At 37.6% G+C, this 13,541-nt stretch overlaps 1 protein-coding gene across 1 annotated transcript; it reads left to right on the forward strand.

Annotated features, from left to right (window-relative positions):
• Positions 1-277: 277 nt before the first annotated feature.
• On the forward strand, positions 278-2,843 carry rxfp3.2a (relaxin family peptide receptor 3.2a). The gene has a single exon (XM_027150891.2). It carries the CDS (start codon positions 519-521, stop codon positions 1,728-1,730), a length of 1,212 nt encoding a protein of 403 aa, XP_027006692.1. The 5' UTR covers positions 278-518; the 3' UTR covers positions 1,731-2,843.
• The last annotated feature ends 10,698 nt before the right edge of the window (positions 2,844-13,541 follow it).

Here is a 13,541-nt window from a genome sequence, read left to right on the forward strand (position 1 = left end):
GTGAAAATGACCGCCAGTGTCTGATGAAAACTGGGTCTCAATTCGTTCTCTCATTTGCGCTCACGCTCTCTCTCTCTCATGCTCTCTCTCTCTCACGCTCTCTCTCTCTCTCTCTCTCTCTCTCTCTCTCTCTCTCTCTCTCTCACACACACCCACTCATGCTCTCTCTCTCTCTCTCTCTCTCTCTCTCTCTCTCTCTCTCTCTCACACACACACCCACTCCCCCCTATAAACTGCAGCGCGAGCACGGAGTGTGATCAGTGAGCTGCGAGTGAGGAACAGACAACTCGACTGATTTTCTTTTACTCCTCTCAGTTTACCTTAATAGTAAAATGGAGATTTTAAAAACAATTGATTTTTAAGGCGTTCAACAGCAAGCAGAATCGGGTTTTTGACAGAAAAATGGACAGGATGGAAACTTCTCTGTTGTTTATCTTGTACAACTAATCATTATCCAGTATCAACATTTTTAAAAGCTTGCTTGTTTCTGTGATCTGTGTAAGTTTTTGAAGTCAGACATGCAGCACAACAGCAGCAGTACGTCTTCAGTACCTGGTTTGGGACTTTGTGGACTCGGAGTAGATGAGGGTGAAGACCTGTGGAACCGGAGCACGGGGACTCAACGCAACCTCTCTCTCCGTTGCTGGCTCCAGCTGTTGTCCAACGAAGCTATGCCAGAGCTATATGGTGACACTTCAAGTATGGCGCTGCGTGTAGTCATCGCCATGGTCTACCTGGTGGTGTGTGCTCTTGGGCTGGTTGGCAACCTGCTGGCACTGTATCTGCTCAAATCTCGGCACCGGCTAAAGCAATCGTCTATAAACTGTTTTGTCATGAGCTTGGCTATAACAGACCTGCAATTTGTACTGACACTTCCCTTCTGGGCTGTGGACACGGCATTGGACTTTCGCTGGCCATTTGGCAAGGTCATGTGCAAGATCATCAGTTCAGTCACAACCATGAATATGTATGCCAGCGTTTTCTTCCTGACAGCCATGAGTGTGGCACGCTACTGTTCTCTGGCATCATCCATACGCATGCACAGCCCCAAGATGGCATCGGCTGAGGTTAAATGGGCAAGTGTGGCCATCTGGCTTGTGTCTCTGCTGGCAACGCTGCCTCATGCTGTCTACTCAACCACAGCACAAGTGTCAGATGATGAACTTTGTCTTGTACGCTTCTCAGATCTGGGAAACTGGGATCCACAACTGTTGCTGGGTCTCTATCAGACACAAAAAGTGCTCCTCGGTTTTGTCATTCCACTGATTATAATCTGCGTTTGCTACCTGCTTCTACTGCGATTTGTGCTACAAAGACGTGTTAGCGGGATCCCTGGGTCGGACAGTGAACGGGGAAGGCACAAGCGCCGTTCCAAAGTCACCAGATCGGTCACCATTGTAGTCCTGTCATTCTTCCTGTGCTGGCTGCCCAACCAGGCGCTGACACTTTGGGGGGTCCTCATTAAGTTCGACTTGGTGCCATTTAGCAAAGCCTTCTATAATGCCCAGGCCTATGCTTTTCCCATTACTGTCTGCCTGGCACACACCAATAGTTGTCTCAATCCAGTGCTTTACTGCCTCATCCGGCAGGAGTATCGGGCCAGTCTCAAAAAGCTGCTGCTGAGAGCCACACCATCCTTACGCAACCTAACCAATATGGTTCGCAGAAATAAGAAAGTTGCTGATGCTCCACCTGGCTTAGCTGTCGTACAGGTGGATGCTGGGCTGTGAAGTAATTATATACATGGGACATGTGGTCGTCCCAGACCATTATACCAGTTACAATACTGGCAAGCTACCCAGCAAGTTATGTTTGGACTAATACTGGTTATACAGAAGGAAGTTTGGGGCACAAAGTTTGGGGAAAGTCCTGGAACTGTATGTATGCTCTATATGGGGCTTATGAACTTTGACTCTTAACTAGCCAGCAGGACTTTCTTCACTTGTAGCATACCTGGGTATTTAAACAGCCAGTCTGGTGTTTGACTCAAGAGCTCTGTCTTTTTGGTTTCTACTGTTTTGCTCTCTGTATGTCTTGGTGCAAAAATCTTGGGTTCAGGAATTTTTTTATTGGCTATTTTATTTGTAAATACAGAGGTCTGTTATTATGTCTTTCATTGTTCATAGTTCAAGCACAACCGAATATCAAGGACTTTCATCAAAGGAAACAGGTAAAACCACACTAACGTAAAAACAGTATCAGAAGACTCAATAGATTACCTGCAATAACAATTCTTTCTCTAGTCTTTTTTTACCATACAGTATAAAGCCCAGTGTGATACTTCTGGCTTATATGAGCATATTATCATGTTTATGCAAGACGTGTCTTATATGTTTTCACCTGCATATGATAAAGCATAAAAGATCAATCTGTAAATGCACTGTGCACAGCTATAATCTGAATGGTATACAAATAAAATATAACAGATGTTGTGAAATAAAAATTAGCAGGTCATTCTGTCTTATTATCAGACATGTGGCAGGGGATTGCAACAAGTTAATTATCTTTACACATCTAAAATAGATTGAACATTATATTCAGTCAATTTGTTTCATGAAGGAAAATGACTTCTCAATTGTCTCATTTGTCTTGAGCACATGTTTGCTGGTCCTAAAATGCACTCTCACACTGTGAAATGAGTATTGAATATCTGTGGTGGGTTAATTTTGCAATGTGTAACTCTCGCAGGGGAAAATAGTGTCATGTCCATTCATTGTGGATGTCATGACCCAATGTTGTCTTTCTTTCTGTTGTATTAGCGAAGATATTCAGTAAGGCTTTGCATTAATTGTCCCTACACTGACATTATTTAACACCTTATTTTACAAAAACAAACACATTGATAATTATGTATTATTATTATTATTATTATTATTATTATTATTATTATTATTATTATTATTATTATTATTATTATTATATTTAACATACCTGCATATCTGAGACTAGCTTACGGGCATTTGTTTATATTTAATGACAAATTAACATTTTCTAATTAAGTTTAAACATTAATAAATACATGTCTTCATTTACTTTGTTAACATTACTAATGCTTTATTAATGCCATGATTAACACTTTTTAATGCCGTATATGTTTATTAAGGGAACCTTAATGCTAAATGTTATTGATATTCATGTTTTTACAGTAAATTATTAACACATATTGGAACCTAGGAATGTAAATAAGAAAATGTAAATAAAGAAGATAAATAAAATGATATTTTGAAGCATGTACACACTGATTATCTTTGTTTTGTCTCATATTCATATAGTAGGAATGCTGGAGTATGTTAACTGAATGACGCTGAAATGAAACAACAAATGCAACAGGAGAATGATACGCGCGTGTGAAGATGCGTCTTATATCAATCAATGACACCGCTATGAACAGATGCTGACCCACATACAGCACATCTGTTCATTCAGATTCTCAGGCTTCGAGGAAAAAAAATATTGTATTTCCTATAGAGCATTTAATAAGAGACAATTTAATAAAGAAGCTTTGCAGAAATCTGGACTTATCCAGCACAGGATAGCGGTATTATGAATTATTAGAGCATTCAGTAGAAGTAATATTTTCACTATGTGCATTCAATATGTCACTAAGTCCTATGATCATAGGAGTGTTTTTTTTAATATTATAGTTCTACAGAATCTTCACTGCCACAAAAGTGACTTTTGTGCACATACAATTTTATGGTATGCCTTTGGAAACAGGAAGTGAGCCACATATGTGTAAAGCTTCAGATAAAGAAACAGTACAAATAAGGTAGGAGTAGAGCATCAGGATGAATCCCACGAGTCCACAGGCAGGAAACAAAAAGGTGAAGCAGGATCTGTCACTGGCATAACATCAGACAGCCGGGGTGCTCATACAGCTCAATAGCAATAAACTCAATAGCAATCTAAACTCTTAGATTAAAAAAAATAAAAAATCTAGGACATAAAGGAACATGTTAGATTTTCTGTGCAGAACTGAATAACAGAGGGTTTTCCTTTTAGGTAATGATGGTATTAATGATCCATAGAACCCTTATGGAGTTTCTTTACTTTTAATGATGTACTGTCTATTCAGGAGAACTGTTATGTTATCATCATATTGTGGTATTTTAATCATGTTCATAACATTAATCACACACAGACAGGTAACTAATTAAAGGGGAAAACATCCACAAGTCCACCACAAGGCACCAGAACAGTTTTACTTTGCTTCAGCACAGATTCTCTGGAAATGTACCAGGAGGAATGAACACCATCCTTCCAAACCAATTGGTGTTTTGATGATGCTGGTGTTCAATCTAATGACTGTGAACATACAGTATGGGGCATAACATAGACATATCATAACATATCATAGATGATTTATATTTTCATCCCCATCAAACCATTAAGTAAGCCTATGAGCCTTTCTGATGGGGCGGAGTCATAATGAAAGTGGCCACTGCCATCCGATCAAAAAGTTTTATCGGATAAAGGCGATCAGTCAGAAGAACTTCCAATTGACTTGCAGATTTTGTGGCTCATACGTAGCCTTTATTCAGGTCAACAAAAAAATTTATCCACCATGTTGATGATCCATCAATGTACAACTGGAATTACATGATTGTAAAAATGTAAATAAATAATTCATGTATCATCCTAATATGTTCTATAGGTTGCCCTTCTGGGAAAACCAGAGGATTTGCTTTCAAAGAAATTTCCAAGTAGAGCAAAGCTTCACCCATCCAAAGAACCATTGAGGAGCCTTATTTTACACAATGTAGTACTAAAATGACTGATTAAACCTTATATTTAGGTAGACATACTGTGTCTGTCGAAGCTGTGACAACACTGACCACTGCAAAAATATTACTCGCTAACTGAGATTAATAACAAGCTGCTAACTGAGATTAATTACTCTGCCAAGAACACCGTCACTACGTAACTTGGACAATTGCTGTTGCTATAAAACCAGTAATGGCTTCTAGATTACTTTAACTCTAGATTACTTTTTTGTCTATTATAAATGATGGCTTGGCCTTTAGAACAGAGTAGAGATCTTTGCAGTACTCTATACTTTTACAGTACTTTTATGTTGTGGGTTGTATAGACATATTAGTAAATGCCACAGAGTCACACAATGCCCTTCTATTATTGGCTACTTACACTCACTGCATTGAAATAGTCTGTTCCTGCCATTTCATCAGTTTTGAATTGACTTATTGTAAAAGACAATGAGTATCAGTTTTAGTAGTCAGGAGGAAGGACTGGTTTATATCATACACCGTTACTTGGTTTAAGTCTTGTTTAAAGGCAAACGTGGTGCAGAAAATTGCATCCAAGTGTGAAGGTACCAGAGGCACATACTAAATTAGGTCATGTCCTGTCAGATTCTTAAGATTAGACGTTCCGATGCGGTCCAAAAGGAATTTAATTAATTAGAAAGTCATAGAAAGTCGTTCTAAGTCATTTTGGTGTATTTTGGCTCCAGGGTGCTCCGTGTGGTGTTTCTCATGTTCTCTACATGTCCATGTGGGTTTCTTCTGGGTTTTCGCCAGCCTGATGCAATCACTAGCATGTTTCTCTAAAACATGCTGGTAGATATATTTTCTGCAACAAATTGCTTCTCTGTGTGAATGAGTTTGTGAATGTGTGTATGCCTGGTGGTCTATTTGGGGTGTTTTTTTCCCTGACTCAGACATGATAGGCTCCGGATCTTCCTTCAACCCCGACTAGGATAAAGCGGTTAACAAAGTATCAATGGTTCAGACACTCAGGGATCACAGATCTGTCACAAATTTGAATGCAAGTACGTTTCAAAATGATGTTGATATCCATCTTGGTTATCAGACTGAGGAAAACTGAGGAACTCCTACGAAACAGGTTCAAAAGGTACAAACATACACTGATGCTCAATGCAACACAACACATTAAAAGCCATAGGGGTGTAAAATTTGATTGATGTAAAATTTGATTGTAAAATGATGATTAGGATGATTGGTGTATACAATAAGGTCATATAAAGATATATATGTACATAACGAATCAAAAGACTATAAGTAGAGATTAATGTTAAGGGTGGGAGCAAAGAGGTGTTTTATTTCTTACAAAGAATCTCCAAAACATTGGAAATGCCACTGTGTTTTTCTCACGCTTCACAAAGTGTGTTTACATCAAATGCCCCTGCTGTCGTGACTCTCAGGGCATAAAGATAAATGAGCATTTTCAAAGGACCATAATAATTACCTAGTGGACCTTATCGGCCATGTCAGGCTGTGACCTTTCAAAACGGCCTGGCAGCAGATAGTAATTCTGATTGAGACGAGGAAGCCTTTGCCGTGTTCAAATATCAGCGCGATGGTGAGGCATCAGCTTTATCACCGTACTATTGTGCAACTTCTGTCACGTCATGGCTCTGATACTGTCACTCTGACAAGCCTAGAATATCAGGACATGCTTTAGAAGACAAGGCACTGTTTGGATGTGCACATGTGCATGTCAAATAGGGCAAATCAGACACTGACAATTGTTGTAACTGAGTTGTTTTTATATACAGAAGAACATGAGGCTAGAAGACAATTTACTCAAAATGGAAGTTTTCTCAAAATATACAGCTCTCCAGAAATACTTATAGTGTAAATCTATATGTTCTTTATATCTCTGTATTGTATCTATACTTTTTTCACCTTTAAATGAACACATTTTTCATACAAATCCTATTTTTATGGATTTACCTACGGTCAGAGCTGCTGCTATTGAAATTTAATCAATACCATCTTGCCATCTGAATCGAACACTCAGCATCACAATAGGACTATTGTTTTTTTTGTTGTCTTGGTCAATGCCCTAAAACACTAAATTATTGCCAGTTTTTAAGCTTATATTCTCCTTGTGGATTTATGTTGTTTGTTTTAGATGATTATTGTTTGTTTTAGATTCCATTACTGGAGATTGGATTATTAAGATTTTTTAAGAATCTTTACAATCTAATGTAAAAACATTGCCAGCTTCTGCAAAGTCATCCGATAAAGTCATCCGAACAAATCCTCATAAAAACAAAGGAAAAACTGCAATGTGCACGACACTTCGAGCGAATCCCCTCAGACCGTCTGTTTGCTTTTCAATCACGTCATATTTTTCTTAGAAGTCAGCAGAAATTCTTTACTGCATGAAGAATGCTGAGGCTTTTATTTTCTTATCTGCTTACTTTCATATGTATTATTGTTAGTTGACAACTTTTATATACTTTTATGAATAATAATAATAATAATAATAATAATAATCATTAGTATTATTAATAATTATTATAATAATAACAACAACAACAACAACAACAATAATAATAATAATAATAATAATAATAATAATAATAATAATAATAATAAAGCCACTTCATGGAGTAAAGGTGGGTGTAGAGCAGTGAATATGGGCCATTGCCATGGCTACACAGTGCAAGGTTAATGGATCAATCTAGTTTCTCTGCTCATGGTTAGACAAACACACAAAAACCCAAACACACTTCTAGAGTCAATAGACAAAAGAAACGCATCCCCCACATGGCATAGAAATCTCAAACACCTCATATGTTTACACTCCTCGGAGTAATTTGCGGAGAATGTATTTACCTGGTTCAGGATACAGTAAAAGAGAATCAACCACAGATCATTTAGTTTTGTTTAGAGTGAAAACAAATAAAATAATCAATAACCTATCTTGCAAGTCAGTATGCACACAATAAACACTGGGTTTAACATGAGTCGAAAGAACGTTACTCAATTACTCATATCCATAGTCCAAGCGCTTCGTTTCATGCATGACTGTGTGTGAGATGAGACAGAAAGTGCAAGAACTCTCTGACTACTGACTACTGACAAGTTTAAATCAAGTGGCTGATGTGTTCTTGGACTGCTGATTGAATTCGAAAAGAATTTGTGAAGGATTTCAGTGGCTCAGCGGGCAGTGTTAATGCCTCATAGCTCCAGGGTTTAATCTTCAGCTCCGTTTACTGCTGGTCCTCATCATGGCCAAGCCAAGCATGATTCCTTCCTTGGACCATTTATTCAAGAAATAGGCTCTTCACTGCAACAATGACCTGGACTTCTGGAGCTACTGAAGATAACAGAATGAATAAATAATTCATGTGTGTTAATAAATGTTAAAGTAAATATGATTTAGCTCATCTATCGGTTGGGTGAATAGGCTTGTTCAGTCTTTTCTTTCCTTAATGAACACTTATATATTTGACCAATGTTTATAATACATCCTTTTGCAAGATATTCTTAGATATTTTTGAATATTTTAAACTATTCTGCATTCTGATTCCCACTGTCTTTTTTTAAATTTAATAACGTTCAATGTGGACAACTTAAAACAAGCGATATTTCAAGGTCTAATATTGTAGCTTTTAAATTTTTTTCCATACACATTATTAAAATGAATAATGCGCTAGTTTCAAAAGTATTGGCACCCTGTACAATTAATATTTTGTCATGTCCTGGGAGAGAATAAAAGCACTGACTCTCTTTCTATGACATCTACCAAGTTTGCAAACGTATATCATATATAGTCCAATAATCCATGAAGAACATTTTAAGCTTCTTTATATGATGTTTTTTTTACATGTAGATTTCTATTTTCAGTTCTAAGCACCGAGATTCAGTTGAGTTTTAATTCACTGAAGTGAGCCAATAATTCTGGAGGACACTGTATATTTAGAGGCAGATAAAACTGTCAAATCTTTAAGTACTAAGATCATTTTATTGGTCAATCAGGCTGGACTCACCAAACAGGGGACACTAATGGGTCTCATCAAAAATGCATATTATTATACAGCTATTATACAGTTATTTCACAGCTGTTTATAGCTATGACCTGTGAGGAGCTAGTTTAGAAGATCAGAGAACCAAATGCCATCAGGTGGTCTCAGAGGGAAGCACGACATGCATGACATTTTAAAGAGTGTTCGTTTCCTTTCCAGAAATTAATTACTCAATAGACGTTTAGAATACAGTCTTTGAAAAGAATAAAAATGAATGGCAAATGTCAGATCAGCGGGTGACCACATAGGTGTCTTACTGTGTTGCACAATCCTGAAAACATGAGGATAATTTAGATATCATTTCTGATAACACTTTCCACTGTGCAGAGATTAGACAGGGACATCCAGGCAAGACAGGGATCTCGACTCTCCCCAGAACTCATGGAGGATAAGCCAGAAATCCTGTTCGTTATTAAATGCAACTCAAAGTCCATTTGGTGAGCTTTTCTTCATTCTCTCCCTTTGCTTTAGTCTTAATTAAACCGAGTCACAAGCGTTTCACTTTCCTCTTGGGAGTTATACATGGAGACAAAGATATGAAGTCATATGGTGGCCAGAGACGGTCTGTAATAATAAATGAAGAAATATTCGATCTACTCGAAAATCACTGTGCAACTTCTCATTCCAGTGACTAACTCAGTAGCTGGGCTTTAAATGCTTTCTGCTGAATGCTTGATGGTCTATAAAGAGTTTGTACATATCACTCACTAGCTAATTGTTTTAATCATCGGACAGTGATGCTGTGCCTTAGATTGAAGTATTGCTGTCAAGTCAAAGGCAAGTTTTAGTGAAGCACAGGTCACATCAGGTCAGTCATCTTGCAGCTCAGGTGGCTTTTTTTTTACAGCCTCATTAATGTCACCCTTGGCCTATCTCAAAGCTATGCCTTGTACCAAAATAAAGGAAAAAATAGTTTGGTTTTGCTGTCAGGTTGCCAGTTCCAACTTTCTCAATTAAGACCATTGCACTATTTAAAACAAACTTTATACTCCTTCTTTCTTTCTTTCTTTTTTAGGACACACCCACTTTGGGGTAAACCTGAATGCAAATGCGGATAGTGCAGACTGTTAAACACTAAATTTGTGTATTGATAGAATTCAACATACAAAAATGTTTTTTATTGTACATAATTGGGGCAAGTCGTGGCCTAATGGTTAGAGAGTCTGACTCGTAATCCTAAGGTTGTGGGTTCGAGTCTCGGGCCGGCCACGACCGAGGTGTCCTTGAGCAAGGCACCGAACCCCCCAAAAGCCAGCATAAATGGCTGCCCACTGCTCCGGGTGTGTGTTCACGATGTGTGTGTGTTCACTGCTGTGTGTGTGCACTTTGGATGGGTCAAATGCAGAGAACCAATTCTGAGTATGGGTCACTATACTTAGCCGTATGTCACATCACTTTTTCACTTTAAAGGTTCCTTAATAGTGGACTGATGTGAATTTTTAGGAACAGGAAAACTTTTTCAATGTAAAACATTTAGTATTTGAGAAACAGGAGGTTAGGGACTATGAGGAATACTGAGGATGGGACACGAAATATGGGTCAAACCTCAAACTAGTCTGGTCTGGTAGTTTCCCTGCTACAGTAGTGACTCCAGCTGCGTGTCCTAACCTAAATAGAAAGACCAAGATACATAAACATGTACAGTAGAGTCAGAGTTTTAAGCTTTATAACTTTTACAACTGTGTATCTCTGTACCATGGCAATAAAAAAGGATAGAAGTGAAACAATAGGCAATAGACAAGATTTAAAATATCTCTGTCGTCATATATTAAAGTCTTTTTTAACCAGTATGGTGCTTCAAATGCAAACATAATAAGGAGCAATTTTCACAAGCCATTATCTCTCATTTAAAAGAGCACATATGGTCAAGAGCCCTGTTTCTTTCATAGGTCTCCAGCATTGTAATTACTGGAATTTAATGGAAAGGACTGAAAATATGGCAGTTCAATTTATAATGTATTATCCATCTTTATCTGCAAACACTTAGCTCTGAAAATGCAGGCCACATGCTTGGAGCTGGTTATAATATATAAACAGTGGCAGTTTTTTCCCCCAGTTTGTGTGTTTACTCTTTATTCAAGTGAGCTATTGAAAAAAAAAAGGGTTGCAATGGGTCACGTGTTTCGTAAACCTGCCGTGGATTGAAACTCTTAAAATGGAAGCATATCTATTAATGAGATGTGAGAAGAAGGAGGAAAAAGCACGTCAGAAACACATTCGGTGTGAATTAATAGGGGTTGTGTAGCTGGTGGATAGCTGACCATTTGTTGCCTCTCTGGCAAATCTTATGCTTGTCAAATTTTAAGAACTTTGTATAAAAACTTTTTGTACATTTTTATGAACTGAAGATGCTGAAGAACAGAATATCTAATCTGTGTCATCTCCAACATTGAGCACTTGATCGCTTTGGCATTTAGGATAAACCTTGAAAATTTCTCAAAATCTCCTTGTTACATATTTATATTTACATTTCTGGCATTTGGCAGACGCCCCATCGAGCAACGTACAAAGTGCTTTTGAGTCTTTATCATCGAATACATTAAGACTGGTTCATTAAGTTACAAACTTAAGATACCATCAACCTACATAAAGTCTGTTCAGGGCTTTTTTTGTATTTTAGGTGCTAGTTTTTCTGGAGAGGTAGGTCTTCACCCGTCATTTGAAGATAGCTAGTGACTCAGCTGTTCGGACATCCAGGGGAAGTTTATTCCACCACCTCGGTGGCAGAACAGAAAATGTCTTGATGTATACCTACCCCTTACCCTTAGAGATGGTGGGACCAGTCGAGTGCAATGTGAGGAGTAAAAAGAAATGAGAGAGAGCTGGTCCATTTTTGACTTTGTAAGCCAGCATCATTGTTTTGAATCTGATGTGTGCAGGTACCGGAAGCCAGTGGAGATGTCAGAAATGTCATAGCGCCAAATTATATCATTTCTGCTGGTAGAAATAATATAATTTGTCTCTATGACATTTCTCCGCTGTGTCGAAGATTTTTACATTTACAATTACATTACATTTATTATATTTATAACATACAGTTGTTAGCGCATCTCTAATATGATCGGCCACGGAATGAATCCCTACACGATATAGACTCAAATACCTTAACATAGAGACAAAGATGAAGGTTTATAATAGACATATTTTAAAAGCGTCCCTATATTAATTTTATTGAACAACCAATCAAAGTCTTCAAAAGATTTTGACATACCAGGAACGAGTTAAGCGCCGCCTCCTTTCTAAAATATATATATATATATTTTTTTTTTTTGCATTTGCCTTGCTCAGAGTTGCTCTGAGATTGGTCCTGAGTCAATTTTTTGCTAAGATTCGTAGTTGGACATTTTTCAGCTAAATTAGGCGCTCTCTAAGATCATTCTTACAATCTTTATGAATACGGGCCGTGATCTTTGTGTAGGGATACAGGGCTACACAATTGTACTTGACTATACATAGAAAGAGAAAGGATATGATTTATAATCTCACTCTCTGGTATCACACAGATGATCATGAGGATCCATTTTGAGTCTGGTTCCTCTCCAGGTTTATTCCTCATATCATTGATTCATTTATTTGTAATCATTCATGTAATCATATGTTCTTTTTGGAAGGAGTCTCCAGTTTAAGTGCTTTGTAACAGAGGAACAGCTCTTTTTTTTTACATCATGGAAAAAACCTCTGGTTTCTCTGGAACAGTTTGTTTGTTAAAAGTGAAAAAGATGCTGGTGAGGGGGAAATGAGAGTTTATAGCTGTTATAATATACACGATAACACGAACATGTCCTGTTGTGTTTTATTCTTTAACAAAAAAAATATATCTTAATAAACTCTCAGAAAGGCACAAAACATTCTACCTTTAGCAACAAATAACAAAGCACAACAGAGCGCCATTCATTAACGCCCCTTAATTAGCAATGATTCGTGAAATGAAGAGGTCAGTCAGGTAGATAATTGATCACACAGTGATGAATGATAAATGAATCGGCTTTAAAAATTCACTGAGGAGTTTGTTTCCTATGTTTTCATGATTTATTATTTGAAATTTCTAGCCTGTTTATGCCATATCTCTTTTAGGAAGATTGATGGTATGCCTCTTATTTAATTGGCTTCAAAACTAACTAAAAAAATGTCAGGTAACTCACCCAAGTGATGGATGGACCTAATGGAGAACTTCAAGCACATGTGGCTTTCTTGAGAACGAGAACAAGGGAGGGCTGGAGGGACAGAATGTCAAGAAAAAGAACATTTTTTTTTGTTAATAAAAGAAAGAAAGAAATAGAAAACTGTAGAAAGTTTCTAGTCATTAAGAGCTTCAACACCAAGTAGACTTTAAGAACCTAATCATTGCGTTAGAAGAGGCAACATCATGTGGGTTGTGCAAGTTTCCATATCCACCATTCTCAGAGGAAGGGTTAATGATGCCTTGCCTGAAGTGTGTGACGAACCGATGGTTGTTCCAAGTCATGTAGAAGATATCTGAACATAAAAAAGATTCAAACTTTCAAACTGTACACTAACAAAGACAAACATACAGAATATGTAACAGCAAAATTGCAACAAAAAAGTAGAAGTCACATAATTACAGGTTCCTGGCCAATGTAGAACTGATTGTATACACTGTCTCAGGGTCGATCAGAGTGACAATAACCAATCATGGCATCTATGAAGCGTTTTCCTCTAGTTGTGTTATGTTGCCTTGTGGCATGACAAGAGAAGGAATATAGTTTTGTGTGTCTCTGAAAAA

This window comes from Tachysurus fulvidraco, chromosome 22, assembly GCF_022655615.1.
Source record: "Tachysurus fulvidraco isolate hzauxx_2018 chromosome 22, HZAU_PFXX_2.0, whole genome shotgun sequence".
In the NCBI taxonomy this organism is placed as follows: Eukaryota; Metazoa; Chordata; class Actinopteri; order Siluriformes; family Bagridae; genus Tachysurus; species Tachysurus fulvidraco.

Coding starts and splice junctions, on each gene's coding strand:
- rxfp3.2a (XM_027150891.2), top strand. CDS start 519: ATGCAGCACAACAGCAGCAGTACGTCTTCAGTACCTGGTTTGGGACTT.